Genomic DNA, 16,892 nt, shown 5'->3' with positions numbered 1-16,892 from the left:
CCATCTTTACAGTCTGGGCGGTGGTGTGTTTTGGGATCTCGGAAATAAAACAACTCCACATTCTGGCATCTTCTGTCCGAAAATAAACGACTACATAACAACATACAACATTAATGACGATCCAGACTCCTTCATGCATTATTGAGTGTAGTGAGCAATTCAGATTGTTCACGAATAACAGCTCGAGGCCTTAATTTGGATGTTCTATCTTAATAATAATAATACCTACAGTATTAGAATTAATAATTAATTTAATTCAACAGAAAATAATTGGCTACTTAGTTGTTGAATGTGATGTGATTTAATAAATCAAGTTCAATTAAAAAAAAATGTCAATTTGAGACTGACGGCTCAATCACATATTTCGACAAGAAAATAATAAAACTCGCAATAAAACTGCCACTGATATAATAACAAAAGGAAGGCGCAACAAAGACGCAAAAAAAAATGCACGTTTTGCTCCCCCCCAAATTATTTTTTCTCGCACAACATACTAGAGGCGGTAATGCACCATTATCCTGGTTTGTGTACCATCAATAAACACCACCGAAGAAGAAAAAACAGAAGCCGAAGAAGAGATATCTTCCCTCTGCTGGGCCGCATGACATTTGTGGTTCCGATACCGGTTTTGACTACAACGCTTGATTGAACTCTCAAATTACGAAACAGAATGCCCAAGAAGGGGAAAGAAGAACCAGAGTGGGTGGGCGATGAAGATCGCCCGACAACAGGTCAGATAAAATGGTCATTAGGGTGGCTAGGTAGCAAAGCTAGCAGCCGGCGAGGCGGTAACTCAAACAAACGAGCAAAAAAAAAAGAAAAAGTAACTTGTTGGCGTAAAGTGGACATTGTATCGTTAACGCATATCGTTATAATCTGAACTGTTTGGGTCTTTAGGTTTTGCTCAAACTAATATCATTAGTGAAAATTGTTCACTTTACCAACTAAAACAACAAGTTTAATCCACGTTGTAATGGGTGTGTGGCATCGACCAAACGCGCATAAATACCTCAGGTCGTATGAATGCCTATTTATATAACACATCGTGTTGGGTTTGTGTTGAGTCAGACGTAGCGTTATCTTGACGTTAGCTGTGACGCGTCTTACGCGAGTCGTGAAAATGATGCAATGCTGTAATAACCATGGATAATGACAGCTGCGTTAACAATGTAAATGTTTGTTGGACTCCTTTCGGTAATAAAGTTGCCAAATACTGTTGAATACGTTATTGGTAAAGGGTACATGTTATTTAATAATTAAGTAGAAATACAGATACTAGTGCAAAAAATGAATACAGTTGTGCATAATGAAAAGTATTTTTACCATGTGTTGAATTAATCTATTTATGTTTCACTTTTTGAACTAATCTACTGGAATAAATGAAAAATTCTCACACACTCAAATTTATTGAAATGCGCCTTTATGGTCTTTGTCTGGCAGCTATTAATAGCTATTCAAATATTTTCCAGGTATTGACTTTTTGTTGTAATTTTACTACACTGTCGTAATACCTAACATGTGGTTCATAAGTTTACCACAATATGCTCTTTCACCCCACAGAAAAAGCTGTGAAAAGGGGGAAGAAAGATAAAAAGGGCAAAAAAAGTGTGAGTACTTGTCAAAGTGTCAATTTACTTATTTATAGTTGTTTAATCGCTAAACTTCATCACACTTGTATTGGGTTTTCCTTCAGTTTTTTGAAGAACTGCAGACTGAGGACATACCTGAAAAGGAAGCTGAGGTTCCTGTAAAAGATGCAAAACAGGTGATCTAGGCTTGGAGTAGCTTCATATGCGATTTATATCCACATACTCAAGAGGCCGGGGTCAGATTTGAGGAGGGGGGCGGGGAATCGGAATTCTACTGTTATATGAAAATAATGAGATACGTGTCACATATGGGCAAACATAGCCTTTAACAATTTTGCAAAGTCCATGAAATCTTCCATCCAATTATTGTATTTATTTTTTATGTTATTTAGGTTTTTAAGGTATAATTTATTTTGATGTTTCGGGTGTTGTTTTTCTGTCCTTGGTTTCCTCATTTTCGGTTTCAACCAAGAACTTTGATTTTGGTGCATTTCTAGTATACACGACGAGTATTACATATCCTGTCGCCAAAGTCAGTGTTTTTAAATGTGTCCCCTATTTTAGCAGCTAAATTCAGTGCTCTCAATGACATCTTTTCAGCCTCATAAAAAGAAGAAGGACCGCCGAAAAGGTGGAGATGCAGGCAATGACAGCGATGACGATGTCATGCTGAAGCTTAAAAAGCTCTCGGTACAAGCTAGTGATGAGGAAGATGAGCTTGGTAGGAAGCCTGGTGACCAAAGTTATTCTGTCAAATGTATTCATCGCAGTCATTAAATAAAATGCCTTTTTTTTCCTTCCCACAGTTGTCGCCGCCAAGAAGGGAAACAAGAAGAACAAGGTTTGCCGCCGTCTGTTACCAACAAAATTGCCAAAGACTCTCCACATGCCGGCTAAGCAAACCATTTGTGTTGTTCTGCAGGGTGGTAACCTTTTTGCAGCTCTAAGCCAGGGTATGAGTGATGAGGAACACAACTCTGATTTGGATGAGGAAGATGAACCAGTAAAAAAGGTGCCGTGTTACTCTTCACATGCTGTTACTTGAAATTTTTTGATATGTACTTTAGTTAAATAGTCATTTAAAAACCTTCTCCATCGTTAATGTGTACAACTCAACTGAAAAAAAACATCTTTGAGAGAGGGGAACTGGAAATAACTGAGGTAATTGCACAGATGTGCACACCCTTACAAATGTAGATGTGGTTGTTTAAAATTAACTAATCACATTCAACCTGTCACAATTTAAAGTGCCTCTGATTAATCCCAAACAAGGGTCCGATTGTGCATGTTGTTTCAGTTCTTTTTTCTTTTTTTCCCCCTTCTTCAACTGTCTAAATTATTTCGGGTTTTGTTTTCAGTTGAGTTGTACTGAGTAAAAAAAAGAAGTGGAAAACCTTTTTAAACAGGAGTGTGTATGCTTTTTATAGCTACTGTGTGCATATGTAAATATTTAAATGGGAGTAAACAATAGAAACTTTTGGTTTGTTTGTTTTTTAAATACATTTTCCATCATTTGAGTTTGAAGGTGAATAAACAAAAATAAACAAAAGAGAAGTGGATCTAAACTGTATGACAGAAGGCACAGCCACATTTAAAATATATTTTTGATAATACAGTACATGTATATAATTGCAAAATTTTACATTTGTCTTTTAAATATTTCATTATAATTTTTAGAGTATAATGCTACAGTTTGTGCATTTTGCATACAGGAGGCTGAGAAGGGCAAGAAAAAAGATAAAGCTAAACCTAAGGTGAAGGTGGGTGCTCTGCGGGTGCTCTTTTTTGGTGTTTCCTGAATTAAACAACTTGTTTGTTCACTCTTAACTTCTGTTATTCTAATAATTCTATGTATTTGTTTTCTTTTTTTGCATGCCCAGCTATCACCTCTTGTGTATGACAGTTAATAGAGTTATGCTATTGCTTGTATGTGCATGTTTGTTTTTTTGTTTGTTATTTCTTCATGCTTATTTTGCCTGACAAATATTTCAGTTTACTTTTCCTTTATAGTTGCCGGAGAATGATGAGGACGAGAAGCCAAAGGACAAAACGAAAGCAGTTGTATGTAATGTGTTTTAAGTGTTTTTTCCCCACATTGGTTTTCATCAATTGACATTATTTCACTATGATGCTCATTTCAAATGTCCCTATAGAAAAATAAACCTTTTGAGGAATCGCGTCACGACGATGAAGACGAGGGGGACAATAGTGACATGGATGACATGATGATGGTTTGTATGCTCTAGTAGTCGTTTTGGCTCTTTCTTTTCTATGGGTGTGTGTTTTAAATGTTTATCTGTGTCAAAGCAGAGTGCTGAGGATGTCATCGCAGAGCAGGCCAAACAGCAACAAGACGATGACCCCTTTTCTAACCTTAGCAAGAAGGAGAAAAAGAAGAAGAAAAAAATGGTAAATTAACTTGAAATGTGTTTGTACATCCCTTCAACGTCCAGTAGAGATATGTAGAGGTACAGTGTTTGATAATATGTATCAAATAAGATAAAAGTACTAACTAATGGGACCATACAATTCTTCACAACAGAATTTGCACTGGCGTAAACAACACTTCATAACAATAATTTCAATAAAACAATATTTACTCAGTATAAAGACAAATGTATTATTATGTTTCTGTAGGATCTCTTTATTTGGGTTTTATGTTGTTAGATTTGAATGTGTCTGTGTGCACATTGTAGATGGAGTATGAGCGTCAGGTGGCAAGTCTCCGTGCCCAGAATGCCATGGAAGGAGATTTCTCAATTTCTCAAGCTGAAATGTCATCCAGACAGGCCATGCTAGAGAACGCTTCGGATATCAAGGTAACGCTCTGCTTTATGAATGATGAAGTCATTGCCTTTCTAAACAAAGGTTTCCCCTTAAATTGTATTAATTCCCTCACACAAAGTCATTTTCTGTGTTGAGTAGCTGGAAAGGTTCAGCATTTCTGCCCACGGCAAAGAGCTTTTTGTCAACGCTGACCTCCTTATTGTGGCGGGAAGAAGATATGGTTTAGTTGGACCAAATGGGTAAATTCCTTTTTTTTTTCACTATTAACTCATTCACTCCCAGCCATTTTCACTGAAGCAACCCCCTTCGCTCCTGGCTGTTTTACTGGATTTTGACTGATTTTGCAAGGCCCACAGAATATTGTGCTCTATTGCTATACAAACATGGAACCTACCCAAAGAAAAATTACATTTGTATCTGTTTCCGTTTTGCAGCAGTTGGCATTAGAATATAGCTAGGTTTCATCATTATTCACAAACCTGTTGAAAACATTGGGAAAAAGAGCTTGTTGCAACGTGGCCCTGGTTGATCTCTTATACTCTGCTGCCACCTGCTGGCCATTTTTTTGTAATAAGTACCATTGCTTTAAGCGACATCTTCAGGTCAGAAGCTGCATCAAAGCCTTCTGTATGCTCTAGAACAGAGGTGGGCAATCTCGGTCCTCGAGGGCCGGAGTCCTGCAGGTTTTGGAGGTTTCTCACTTCCAATACAAGCTGATTGCAATCAACAGGATCGTTATCAGGCTTATGCGGAGCTTGCTGATGAGCTGATCATTTATCAGCTGTGTTGGAGACGGGCAACATACAAAACCTGCAGGATTCCGGCCCTCGATGCCCACCTCTGCTCTAGAACATAGTTGTCAAACTCCGATCCTCGAGGGCCGCAGTCCTGCAGGTTTTGGAGGTTTCCCTCTTCCAACACAAGCTGATTCCAATCAGCAGGATCGTTATCAGGCTTATGCAGAGCTTGCTGATGAGCTGATCATATATCAGCTGTGTTGGAAAAGGGAAACATCCAAAACCTGCAGTATTAATTATTATTATTATTATTTTAGTATAAATAAGTTTTTGGGAGTGAAGGACAAAGTATTAAAAAACATATTTATATGTTTTTGGGTTTGAATGAGTTAAAATTTGTGGTCTTCAAATTATGACAGCAACTAAGACTTTGGCAGCCACAATCCTGACTCAATGCTGATTGGCTGCTAATGACAGTGTTGCACATCTCGCTATACCAATTTTTTGCTGTCACAAATACAGTTGTCCTCAATTGGAGGAGACACAAACGTGCAGCAAAGAGTCTCTTTGAAATAACTGTTTACGTTGGTCTCTTAGAATTTTTTGGGACAGGAATTTGAATCCAAACGGATCCTTAGCTCCATGTTTGTGCCACCTACAGCTGCATGACAACAGTGAAAGTCACCAACATGGTACTTACTATGGGTATAAAAAAAAATCAACCAACCAAATTTTAAGTGTTTTCTTCCAGCAAAGGAAAGACCACATTACTGAAGCACATAGCCAACCGAGCTTTGAGCATTCCCCCCAATATCGATGTGCTGCTGTGTGAGCAAGGTAAGAAGTTAATGTCTCTACTATCTTCTTGGCAAAGTCCTCACTTCCATTCACACACGCTCATGCAATTGTGTGCAATCAGAGGTGGTGGCTGACGACACGCCAGCAGTTCAGGCAGTGCTGAAGGCTGACACTCGCCGCCTGAAGCTGCTGCAGGAGGAGAAGCAGCTTCAGGCTCGTCTGGAGAAGGGAGAGGACAGTGTGGCAGACAGACTAGACAAGGTGAGCATAACAATTGTAGTGTAATTTCAGATTTGGGACACCTCTAGCCTGTATTTTATACGTCTAAATCTGTTACCTTTTTTATCAGGTCTATGAGGAGCTGAGAGTGATTGGAGCTGCAGCAGCTGAGCCCAAGGCAAGAAGAATTTTGGCTGGCTTGTCATTTACCCCCGAGATGCAGAACAGACCCACCAAAAGGTTCTCAGGAGGTTGGAGAATGAGGGTCTCCCTTGCCAGGTAGACCTGAACTCACTTGTTTGAAACTGATCCCTCATTGACTTGTGAAGTTTTTCCTCATTCATGCCGACCACACCCACAGAGCTCTGTTCATGGAACCCACCTTATTGATGCTTGATGAACCCACCAACCACCTGGACCTGAATGCTGTCATCTGGCTCAACAAGTATATACAACTGGCTCTTTTTTTCCGCCTCTTTTAAAGCTTTCTTATTCTGCTGCTGGGTCTCTATGTTGATATTTTAAAATTATTTGCAGCAAGCGACATGGGATGTTATTTAGGTTAAAGCTTAGGTTCAGGCTTTATATATTATATATCAGATACTTCTACTACTTGTGAACTGAACTTTATTCTAACAAACAATCAAAAGGTTAAAAAAAGAAAATGCATGAATAAATAATAATTTGTGCTAGCCAAATGTGGTACATTGAGTAAGAGTAGGAAAGTTCAAAAGCAAAGATGTACATTAAGGGAACTTCCTAAGAACACTGATGTTTCAAGTAATTACAGTACTTAAAATTTTCAGAATGATACAAAATTTTAGAGCTGTTTGATACCACTTTTTTTCCCCAGACAGATGCTAATATGAGTACTCAACTCTTGAGTAGTCATCAGAGGTGGCAAATCCAGGTCCAGAAAGTAAAAACCCTGCCCCAGTTTGGCTTTAGCCCCTGATGCTAGCTAGCTTGCTCCCTAAATGGTGAACAAGCACCTGGGGCTAAAGAAGTAGCAAAATCAAATTGTTATCGATCTCAGTGGGTAGCCATTTTGGCACTTGCTGTTGAGTGAAAATGACATCACAGTTGCTCAGGAATCGACCAATCACAGTTCAGCTTCAGAAACAGGTGTGACGTGATTGATGATTGATCTGAGCAGATGTGATGTTAGTGGCAGCAAGTGGCAAAATGGCCGCCCCCTGAGATGGATCAAAACGGGTATATTTTACTGTTTAACTCATATTCCACAAACGCAATATTAATCTAAATACAGTGTTTAGACTCGGGGGGGGGGGGGGCATAGAACATATTACAGTATTGTAAAGAACATTGTTGGGTCGACGTACCCTTTAAGGATGGATTGCTCCTGTCACTAATGAAATTGGAGTGCATCCATTTTGTTATGCAATATGCATATACAGTATGTAGAGTGAAATAAAATCCCAGAAAATAAGTCAAATAACTCAATAGTGCAATGTTGTAGCGCACTAATTGTTTGAACTTTAGTTTATAATTGTTTTGGGGTAATTTTAAGTACTAATCACTTGTCAAAGATATCTACATATCTGTTCATATATGTCCTTGATCCCTTCCAGCTACCTTCAAGGCTGGAAGAAGACTCTGCTCATAGTTTCCCACGACCAAAGTTTCCTTGATGAGGTGTGTACTGACATTATGCACCTAGACAACCAGAAACTCTACTATTACAGAGGGAACTACTGTAAGTATTTCATACTACCTTGAAATGTGCATTGTATGATCATATTAACTTCCAATGTTGGATACAGTTGGCGTCATTTGAAGCAATTCTGCCTTTTATGGAGGAAAAGCAGATAAGATCTTCTTGACTAACCAAAGATATCTTTTTGTAGTGACCTTCAAAAAAATGTACGTCCAGAAGCAAAAAGAGCTCCAAAAACAGTATGACAAACAGGAGAAGAAACTTAAAGACTTGAAGGCTGGTGGCAAGTCCACCAAACAGGCTGTGAGTTTAGGCCGTCCCGGCCCACCTCGCATCCGTATTGTGAGTGGCCACAATTGTGCCTTACACTTTTATTTTCATGTTGCTTTCAGGAGAAGCAGACTAAAGAAGCGCTGACGAGGAAACAACAGAAAGGCAAGAAGAAGGGAGGTCAGGAGGAGGAGAGCCATGAAACCACAGAGTTGCTGAAGAGGCCAAAAGAGTACACTGTCAAGTTCACCTTTCCAAACCCTCCTCCTCTTTCGCCACCCATTCTGGGCCTGCACAGTAAGAAGGCATTCCTTCTGATGCATTTCATACATACTACACATTTCATTTTCAGCTTTAATATTTAAAATAGACAGGCTTACTGTATATAACCTATAGATTTCAGGTAAATCAAACGTATGGGAAATAGGTACAGCTTTTAAAAAATAATAATAATAAATAACACTTATTGAGCATATTTTGGGAAGCTTTGTAATATAATGTATCAGACAAACGTTGAATATGTTTATAATAATTTGCTTTATTTTGTTTTCTATTCCAGGTGTTGATTTCTGCTATGTGGGCCAAAAGCCACTTTTCAAGAATGTAGACTTTGGAATTGACATGGAATCCAGAAGTAAGATTGCAAAGACTTGTTTATAGATAAGCTGATATTAAAATTAAAAATAGATCATTTAAAAAAAAAATTACAGTATCTATTGTCTAATGGCGGATGGCGCATTTGTAGGCGGGACACCGTGCGCACTTAAAATCGGCACATTCAGATATTTGCCAACACTTAAAAATAAATAAATAAATTTATTCGCAATCGGCTTTGTGAACGGACTGCAAAGTCTCACACGGCGTCCTATACAGGTCTGTAGTCACCCGGAGATAGTGGTAAGTGTTTACTTGTTTAAAACTGTTGATAGCAATGGTGCTAACATTAGCTAAAGTATTTAGCACGGCCACCAAAATGCAAGTGAAAAAGTGGAAGCGGGAAATCGACAGACGTATCGGTACAGCGTCTGCAGTGACGCGGACTCTGTATCGGTCCGTTGTGGTGAAGAAGGAGCCGCGCCAAAAGGCGAAGCTCTCGATTTACCGGTTGATCTACGTTCCTACCCTCACCTATGGTCAAGAGCTGTGGGTCGAAAGAACAAGATCCCGGATACAGCGGCTGAAATGAGTTTCCTCCGCTGGGTGTCCGGGCTCTCCTTAAGAGATAGGGTGAGAAGCTCGGTCATCCAGAAGGGACTCAGGGTCGAGCCGCTACTCCTCCACATTGAGAGGAGCCAGTTGAGGTGGCTCGGGCATCTGGTTTGGATGCCCCCTGGGCACCTCCCTGGAGAGGTGTTCCGGGCATGTCCCAACGGCGGGTGGGCCCAGGGACGACCCAGGACACGCTGGAGAGACTGTCTCGGCTGGCCTTGGAGCGCCGGAGGAGCTGGTTGAAGTGGCTGGGGAGAGGGATGTCTGGGTTTCCCTCTTAAAACTGCTGCCCCCGCAATCTTTATTAGTACTCATTTTGACAAACAGGTTGTTTTCTTATCTTTGTCACATTATTGTACATCTGTGGTGCTCAACCTAAATGAGTACATCAGATATATTTGTTAGAAAACTTTGTGTTTCCTTTCAGAATTGATATTTTCTACTATTGGGCTACTGTAATGAGGCCACAAATGTTCTCCAAATGGGATTTAAGCCCTTTTCACACTGCACTCGTGTGGAAACACAAAATGGTCATCCTCCACCATGCCCATATTTGGAAATGCTGACGTAGTAGCCTTCCAGGACGTAAAAAACGATCTTTCTGCTGATTGGACCTCATCTCAACAAGATCTATTTTTTGTTGTTGCAAAAGAAAGCCCTGGCTTTGCTAATTTTAAGGAGGTGGAGGAGGAGAACACGAGGAGCAGAGAAAAACGAATGGCTTGGCGGGAATTTGAATAGTTTAGTCATGCTGTTACTTGTAAATCTGTTTGCCAAAATTACACCACATCATACGGCTGCTTCATTATGGAAAAAATAATAATCACAGCCCTAATACATCACTCCGCCAGCTCCTCTCAATTGAGGCCCTTGTCTGACAACACCAAATACATTTGCCAATTTGAGGCACCTGGCCACTTAGTGCCGTACAGCAATGCTCCATTCCGTGGTCCCCGCCCCTCACCACATACACAATGACTGGGTTTGACTACGGCGTGCTGCACCATGCTAAAATCAGTGTGAAAAGGGCTTTACTCTATTTAAACAAAAAAATATTTATTTTTTTGTTGCAAAAACAAGTTATCAATCTAATTAGTTGTATTGATAGTGTCTCATGCTAACTTGGGGTTTAAAGTCTTTTATTTAATTTTTCTAGAATTTAGGTAAATGGTTAGGGTGTCAATGTCAAAAAATTTTTTTTTATTAAATTAGGTTTTTCATTTATTTATCGGATCTGGGCCAGGAAAAGTGTATCTTTTTAAATTATCACACCTTGTTGCATCCTGACATTCCAAATACAGCTTTCACTATTCGAATTTCTGACTGCATTTTTCCCCCTCCCTCCAGTTTGTATAGTTGGCCCAAATGGTGTTGGGAAGAGTACATTGCTGTTGCTGCTCAATGGGAAACTAAATCCTGTATGTATGTCGATTTGTTGAACTTAAGGTAATAATTGATGTTGTCCACTATGAGTGACACCTAATTTTGTTTACAGACAAAGGGTGAGAAGAGGAAGAATCATCGATTAGTAAGTAATTAGTTCTTCAAAGTTCTATTTTTCGTGGTTAATACTTTTGTTGAATACAATGTTATTGTGTAGGGATGGCAATCATCGTAATATATCTTGCCACATGTACAAATCAACTGAAAACTGAACTGTAATGAAATAATGTATTGAGGAAGGACAATGTCGTTTGAAAGGTACAGTTGACATATTTTTGTGTTAACAGGATAGGATGCCTTTATTGTCATTATACACAGGTACAACGAAATTGTGGACGTTTCCCTTGTCAGTGCAATAAGAAGAGAGCAAAATATACATTAACTCATTCACTCCCAGCCATTTTCACTGAAGCAACCCCCTTCACGCTCGGCTGCTTTACTGGATTTTGACTGATTTTGCAAGGTCAACAGAATATTGTGTTCTATTGCTATAAAAACATGGAACCTACCAAAACAAAGAAAGATTAGTGTCTCTTCTTTCATCAGAAAAATATTTGTTGTATCTGTTTCCGTTTTGCAGCAATTAGCATTAGAATATAGCTAAGTTTCATCATTATTCACAAACCTGTTGAAAGCACTGGCAAAAAGAGCTTGTTGCAACATGGCCTTGGCTGATCTCTTGTACTCTGCTGCCAACTGATGGCCATTTTTTTAAATAATTACCATTGCTTTAAGCGACCTCTTAATGTCTGAAGATGTATCAAAACCTTCTGTATGCTAGCATAAAAAACGTTTAAATTAGTTTTTGGGAGTGCAGGACAAAGTATTAAAAACGTATTTATACGTTTTTGGGCTTGAATGCGTTTTAAAAAATCATACAGTATTGTGTGGGAAAAGGCTTGAGTACATGTTTAACAAAGTTGTCCATTTTCACAGTAATAGTCTGTGTTTGCTTGCAGAAAATCGGCTTCTTCAACCAGCAGTACGCAGATCAGTTGAACATGGAAGAGAACCCCACAGAGTACCTGATGAGGAACTTCAACCTCCCCTACCAGGATGGCAGGAAGTGCCTGGGACGTTTTGGCCTGGAGAGCCACGCACACACCATTCAGATTTCCAAACTGTCTGGTAAGTATGCAGAATCAAATGTGCTTTGTATTTGAAACTCAGCAATCTCATTTGCAGGTTATGCTCTGAGTGCATAGTCATCTTCTTGTAAATTGTACTTTGTGGTTTACTAGTATAAAGAAGTGGTCTGATGGTTTGTTGTGTCTGTTGTTTTCCAATAGGTGGTCAGAAAGCTAGAGTTGTTTTTGCTGAACTCTCCTGCCGCCAGCCGGATGTCCTAATCTTGGTAAAATAGGATATTACAGTGCCTTGCGAAAGTATTAGCCCCTCCTTGAACTTTTTGACCTTTTGTAAGAGAACCTCAACACCCTTCCCTTGATGCTAGGACAATTTCAGCCATGTAACCGAGCCACCTAAAATCTATTGTGCCACAAACTGAAATGTGTTCTCCTGTCTACCCTTACAGGATGAACCCACAAACAATCTGGATATTGAGTCTATTGATGCTTTGTCAGAGGCCATCAACGAATACAAAGGAGGTATGTGTAATATGGCCCGTATGTTTGCCATTTCCTTACAAGTTAAGGGGACATATTATGGAAAACTGACAGTCTCCATGAGTGAAAACACTACCAATCTTTTTTTACTTGCTGGTAACGTCTTTGAAAGTAAAAATTAAATTCAGGGAACAAAATGGTCAGGTCAGTCTGGTTGGGTCTCTACTGCATGGTTAGTTTACTCTGTGTCTGCTCCTTGTGAGCGTTTTCATTTTGTAATTTACTGCCTCGTTCCAGTGTTGTTTTTGGCAGCCATTTTATCTAAATAGTCTTATGAACGAAAATGCTCATTAGTCTTACATTTTAGTCATCTTCATATGTGATAGTCTTTGTACTTTACTATTTCAACTACAAGTAATACTTTGTAATTTTCACATAATTTATCTTTCGATTTCCTTCATAAGCATTCATCTTAGCATTCAGCATTCCCACGCAATTTCTGCAGAAATTGCACTTAGTCTAGTATTTAATAAGAATTTGTAATAGTTAATAATTTTGATAGAATACTACCACTTTTAAAGAATACAGTAGCCTTAATTATCACATTCTTTAAAGGGATACTTGACTCATTGAGCCATTTTCAACAGCAAGAAGATATTTCGTCTATAATTGTGATAACTTCATTGTTTTTCACGAACAATAAATACCTTTAAAAAAAAAAATCCACTTGCTCTCGACTACTGATGACATCACGTGTGCTGAGGAAGTAAGTAACGCCCAATCACGGCTCAGTTGGCTGACCAAACCCAGAAAACATAATTGTATATGAAAAATAACGATGTTATCAAATATAATCTGGAAAAAATATTAACTTTTTACTGCTGAAAATGGCTCAATGAGTCAAGTATCCCTTTAAATCTCTACTGTGACAAATGCTAAGAAAAGGTATCACTCTAAAACTTGTGAAAATGCACCAATTTTTGGCCATCTTAATGCAGATACTGAACCCCCAGTTGCTCTGTCATCAGAAGGTGAATAAGTCCTCTGTGGCTCTGGCTCAATGGGTAGGCTACTACAGCGAAGCTTTGACCAGTAAACAGGAGGCAAGGGTTTGACTCCCACCTTAGACAGATTGCAGTTCAAGTAGGTGAATGAGTAGTCAGTCAAATGAGGGTCAAGGGTTTAGGTGTCACTTTATGCCGCCATGGGTTGTCATCAAAGAGAAATATTTTGCTCATCACCATCTCATTGTTGTGATCGTGTACTTGAGGAATTATTTTAATAGTACTCGTTTTGCCTTACTATTTAACAGACTTCTTACAAGTTACATTTTAACACCAGTATATTTAATTTTTACTTGATTCATTTTTAAGACAGTTTTGTTAATTCATAATGATTATATTCGGAAGAAAATGCTACCGTAGATGTTTCCTGGCTCTGCCAATCGTATAAAGCGTTACAGTCCCCGACATCTTCATAACCATCAGTGTGTGTCTTTCTCGTCTTGCCCAGCTGTGATCATAGTGAGTCACGATGCCCGTCTCATCACTGAGACTCAGTGCCACCTGTGGGTGGTGGAGCATTGCTCTGTCAACCAGATCGACGGCGACTTTGATGACTACAAGCGGGAAGTTCTGGAATCCCTCGGCGAGACCATGGTCAACAAGGTTAACCCATGATTGGCCAGAGAACTTGTGGAAGGAACATGTCTAACCCCAAATCCCTCTCGGCTGGTTTCTTACCATTTTTTTCTGGACTGTTATGCGCAATGACCAGATAGTGGGGTGTAAACACTGCCATCCAATGCTTATGCTTCAAATCCTGCTATATTGATTAAGAAAACAATAAAATTAACCAGTTTTTCCACCATTGTCTTTTATTGTTTTATATTCACATCTACGTAACCATGTAATAGATTCCGATGTTGATTTAACTGACTATATACAAAAAAAAACTTGAGCATGTAGAAATGGTGCCATCACACGCCTGGCTTTAGATAAGCCTTATAAGTCTTCCTGACTTTAGCAACTTCCTTCTCATCAGGTGTTATGTCACCGTACCATTTATACCATTCATCACCTGACGTTAAAGTAGGAGCAGGCGGTGTGACGCCCACAGCATCATGGCAATTGGAGTAATCGGCACCTGCAAAATCCACATAGGGAATCTGAAAATGAAGAAGGCCTGAAACAACAAAAGTTCAACTGATAAGTCCAGCTGCAATTACTTGAAACTGCAGCCGTCAATTTTGTTCAGCCCATTGTTCCAATGCTTTTGAACGGGAGTGTGTGAACATTACATACCATGATCTCGTGCTTTCTTGATTGCTTCAGTCAACTTCTTCTGCTGTTTCCTACACACACCTGACAAGGTAAGAACAGTGAGACAATTTTGGATGTTTTTTCATAAATACATGGAAGTAATGGCGTGCACCCGTGCCTCTTGCCTTACCAGTTCGAGTGGGATCATACAACATATCAGTGTGGGGGCTGATGAACTGCTGCAACAGTCTCACATTCTGTGAAAAAAGGTGTTTGCTATGTAAGCAATGACACAAACAGCTAACCTCTAATACTAAATAACAAATAGCATTTAACTTGCAACCATTTTAGAGCGGGGAAGAAAAAAATAACTAAGATAATGTGGTTGCACGTGTGCACATTCACAATTGGGCATGTGGGTGTGCTCAGAATTAACCAATCACATTTAACCTCGTGTTAAATTGGAGTTAGCGCACATATGCCACCATCAAAAGTGCCTTTGATTAACCTCCCAAAAATCGCAGCTGTTCTAGTAGGCTTTCCCTGACCTTTTTCTCTCCAGCATAATGCTGCCACCACCATGCCTCACTTGTGGGTACACATGTTTTTCTTAATTAAAATTTTCAGCGCGGTCCAAATACTCTTATCTAGGGAAAATTACATTTCATCTTAACAACTGCTTAGCCCAATAATGCATTTTTGTTGCGCTAATAGGCGTTAAATCAAACAAAATGAATAACAAACCAGCCCACTTACCTGATGATGAACAATCACGTTTGAATCTCGACATATTGGACAGGGGTTTCCACTTATCTTGTCTCCCCTCTAAACAAACACATTTTAGACTTATATGGCAGCTGTGTACTGAAAATTAAACAAACTTACAAAAATAAATTAAAAACACTTTACAATGCAGGTCTTGCGAGTTTTCTGTGGGGGAATGCCTCCTTTGTGGTTCCTTCTGTAACCTGCCCACACTGGATTGGTTCCATACCTCTCAGTGTACTCTGCCATGGAGATTTGATTCATATGTAAATAAACACAAGTTTTTGCAAAAAGCTCACCCTCGTGTATGTGCAAGACACCTTCACTCTCCAGATAATCCCATGGCCTGTCTTTGTAGCGAGAGAGTGCCTCAGTTTCCTGGGTCGCAGCCTCATCCTGGAGTGTCACTGATTGGCAAAAAGAGTGGCTTGGAGGTGCAAATGGCCGAAGAGTTGGACTTGTTCTTACAGACATCCCCTGTAAAACAAAGTGGAATGTAATTAATATACGTTCGTGCGCACGCATGTACATAAAATATACATTATCGAATGTCATAATTAAGGCATAAAGATTACACTAAATGAAAACAAAGCAGGGCGCAAATTTAAAATCAAAAGATGTTTTCTCTTTAATCAAAACTCATTGTAATGGTTAGAATTGTATTTTTTATAGTTTTATTACAACGCAATCACTGCTTTATTTATAATGCCTATGTTAGCAAAGTAGAAGGCTACCGATTAGCCTCGCTTAACATATAAAACGTTTATAACAATAAAGAAAAGCCGTCAAGATATCAGCAGTAGAAAGAGCATATGTATAGTAAAATATTACCTGACATTGTCGCAGGGGGTATAAAACTGAAGGCGAGATGCGGAACACTGCCCTTACTACGTTTTGGAAGGAGGCAGCCATTTTCCTCATGCGTGAGGGTAAAAGGTCATTCGTGTGGTTGAGCTTTTTCCTTAACGACGGTTTGCAAATTTTAACAGTACATTACCGCCATCTAGCAATCTTTTTTGATTACTGCATTCAAACTTTTAAGGAATTCAAATAAGTCTGATTTTATCCTGTTTGTCTTCTCAAAAACCTTATTACAAATATACGTCCTGTACTTATACTTCTCGGATAGATTTGTGAATCTGAGAAACACATGTGAAAATTATAAATATATTTGTGTGAATATTCTTTTTAGACAATTCTCTCCCCATATCCATATTAGGCAATCAGCATAATTTTCAAGAATCGTCGTTTAAAAAATTATTTTGACGTTTTTAAACAAGTGCACACATAATAGTTTTGTTTTTGTTTTTCAAAAATAAAAACGTAGTTTTTGTTCAAATGCACCTTCTAACCTTCCAAATGATTATGCAAGCAGTGTTTCAAGACATTTTATAGGTTGTGGAACTGAAAATAAATAAGTCAATGTTGAATTTGCAGCACTAAAAGGTTGTAGCCTATGTATTTGCTGAAAATCAAAAGCTGTTTGAATGAAAAACATTTTAACAGGTAGAGTTACATTTTAACATAGCTGATAGCAGCTTCACTATTCTTGCATCCAGGACTGTCTTTAT

The 16,892-nt window shown here is 38.9% G+C and overlaps 2 protein-coding genes across 5 annotated transcripts; one reads left to right on the top strand and one right to left on the bottom strand.

Moving 5' to 3' along the window:
• Positions 1-549: 549 nt before the first annotated feature.
• abcf1 (ATP-binding cassette, sub-family F (GCN20), member 1) lies at positions 550-14,161 on the top strand. Of its 3 annotated transcripts, none has more exons than XM_086062378.1 (26): positions 550-731; positions 1,561-1,607; positions 1,694-1,765; positions 2,190-2,310; positions 2,396-2,430; positions 2,512-2,601; positions 3,302-3,343; positions 3,600-3,650; positions 3,743-3,820; positions 3,900-3,998; positions 4,286-4,408; positions 4,515-4,615; positions 5,865-5,950; positions 6,033-6,172; positions 6,261-6,409; positions 6,492-6,575; positions 7,723-7,847; positions 7,999-8,111; positions 8,201-8,375; positions 8,638-8,712; positions 10,635-10,705; positions 10,783-10,815; positions 11,690-11,858; positions 12,020-12,084; positions 12,265-12,337; positions 13,808-14,161. In XM_086062378.1, the coding sequence occupies exons 1-26, from the start codon at positions 671-673 to the stop codon at positions 13,972-13,974; spliced, it is 2,445 nt and encodes an 814-aa protein (XP_085918504.1). In that variant the 5' UTR covers positions 550-670; the 3' UTR covers positions 13,975-14,161. The 3 variants fall into 3 exon arrangements, with proteins under 3 accessions (XP_085918504.1, XP_085918503.1, XP_085918505.1); XM_086062377.1 differs by having other exon boundaries at positions 3,302-3,349; XM_086062379.1 differs by lacking the exon at positions 3,302-3,343.
• mrps18b (mitochondrial ribosomal protein S18B) lies at positions 14,151-16,282 on the bottom strand. Of its 2 annotated transcripts, none has more exons than XM_086062395.1 (7): positions 16,153-16,282; positions 15,642-15,798; positions 15,466-15,563; positions 15,313-15,381; positions 14,747-14,813; positions 14,599-14,658; positions 14,151-14,479 (listed from the first exon to the last, which is right to left on the bottom strand). In XM_086062395.1, the coding sequence occupies exons 1-7, from the start codon at positions 16,240-16,242 to the stop codon at positions 14,274-14,276; spliced, it is 747 nt and encodes a 248-aa protein (XP_085918521.1). In that variant the 5' UTR covers positions 16,243-16,282; the 3' UTR covers positions 14,151-14,273. The 2 variants fall into 2 exon arrangements, with proteins under 2 accessions (XP_085918521.1, XP_085918522.1); XM_086062396.1 differs by having other exon boundaries at positions 14,151-14,440.
• Positions 16,283-16,892: the final 610 nt, after the last annotated feature.

This window comes from Leptonotus elevatus, chromosome 19, assembly GCF_054856555.1.
Source record: "Leptonotus elevatus isolate MCC_2025b chromosome 19, RoL_Lele_1.0, whole genome shotgun sequence".
NCBI classification, from domain to species: Eukaryota; Metazoa; Chordata; class Actinopteri; order Syngnathiformes; family Syngnathidae; genus Leptonotus; species Leptonotus elevatus.
This window is presented reverse-complemented; position numbering and strand designations above follow the sequence as displayed.

Bases quoted from the DNA above. Each gene is read 5' to 3' on its own strand.
- abcf1 (XM_086062377.1), top strand. From the start codon at position 671: ATGCCCAAGAAGGGGAAAGAAGAACCAGAGTGGGTGGGCGATGAAGAT. The intron at 3,350-3,599 runs GTGGGTGCTCTG...TTTCCTTTATAG, and splicing joins AAGCTAAACCTAAGGTGAAG to TTGCCGGAGAATGATGAGGA. The intron at 5,951-6,032 runs GTAAGAAGTTAA...GTGTGCAATCAG, and splicing joins TGTGCTGCTGTGTGAGCAAG to AGGTGGTGGCTGACGACACG.
- mrps18b (XM_086062395.1), bottom strand. From the start codon at position 16,242: ATGAGGAAAATGGCTGCCTCCTTCCAAAACGTAGTAAGGGCAGTGTTC. The intron at 15,564-15,641 runs GTGTCTTGCACA...TCTCCATGGCAG, and splicing joins GGATTATCTGGAGAGTGAAG to AGTACACTGAGAGGTATGGA. The intron at 15,382-15,465 runs GTAAAGTGTTTT...GTGTTTGTTTAG, and splicing joins AAACTCGCAAGACCTGCATT to AGGGGAGACAAGATAAGTGG.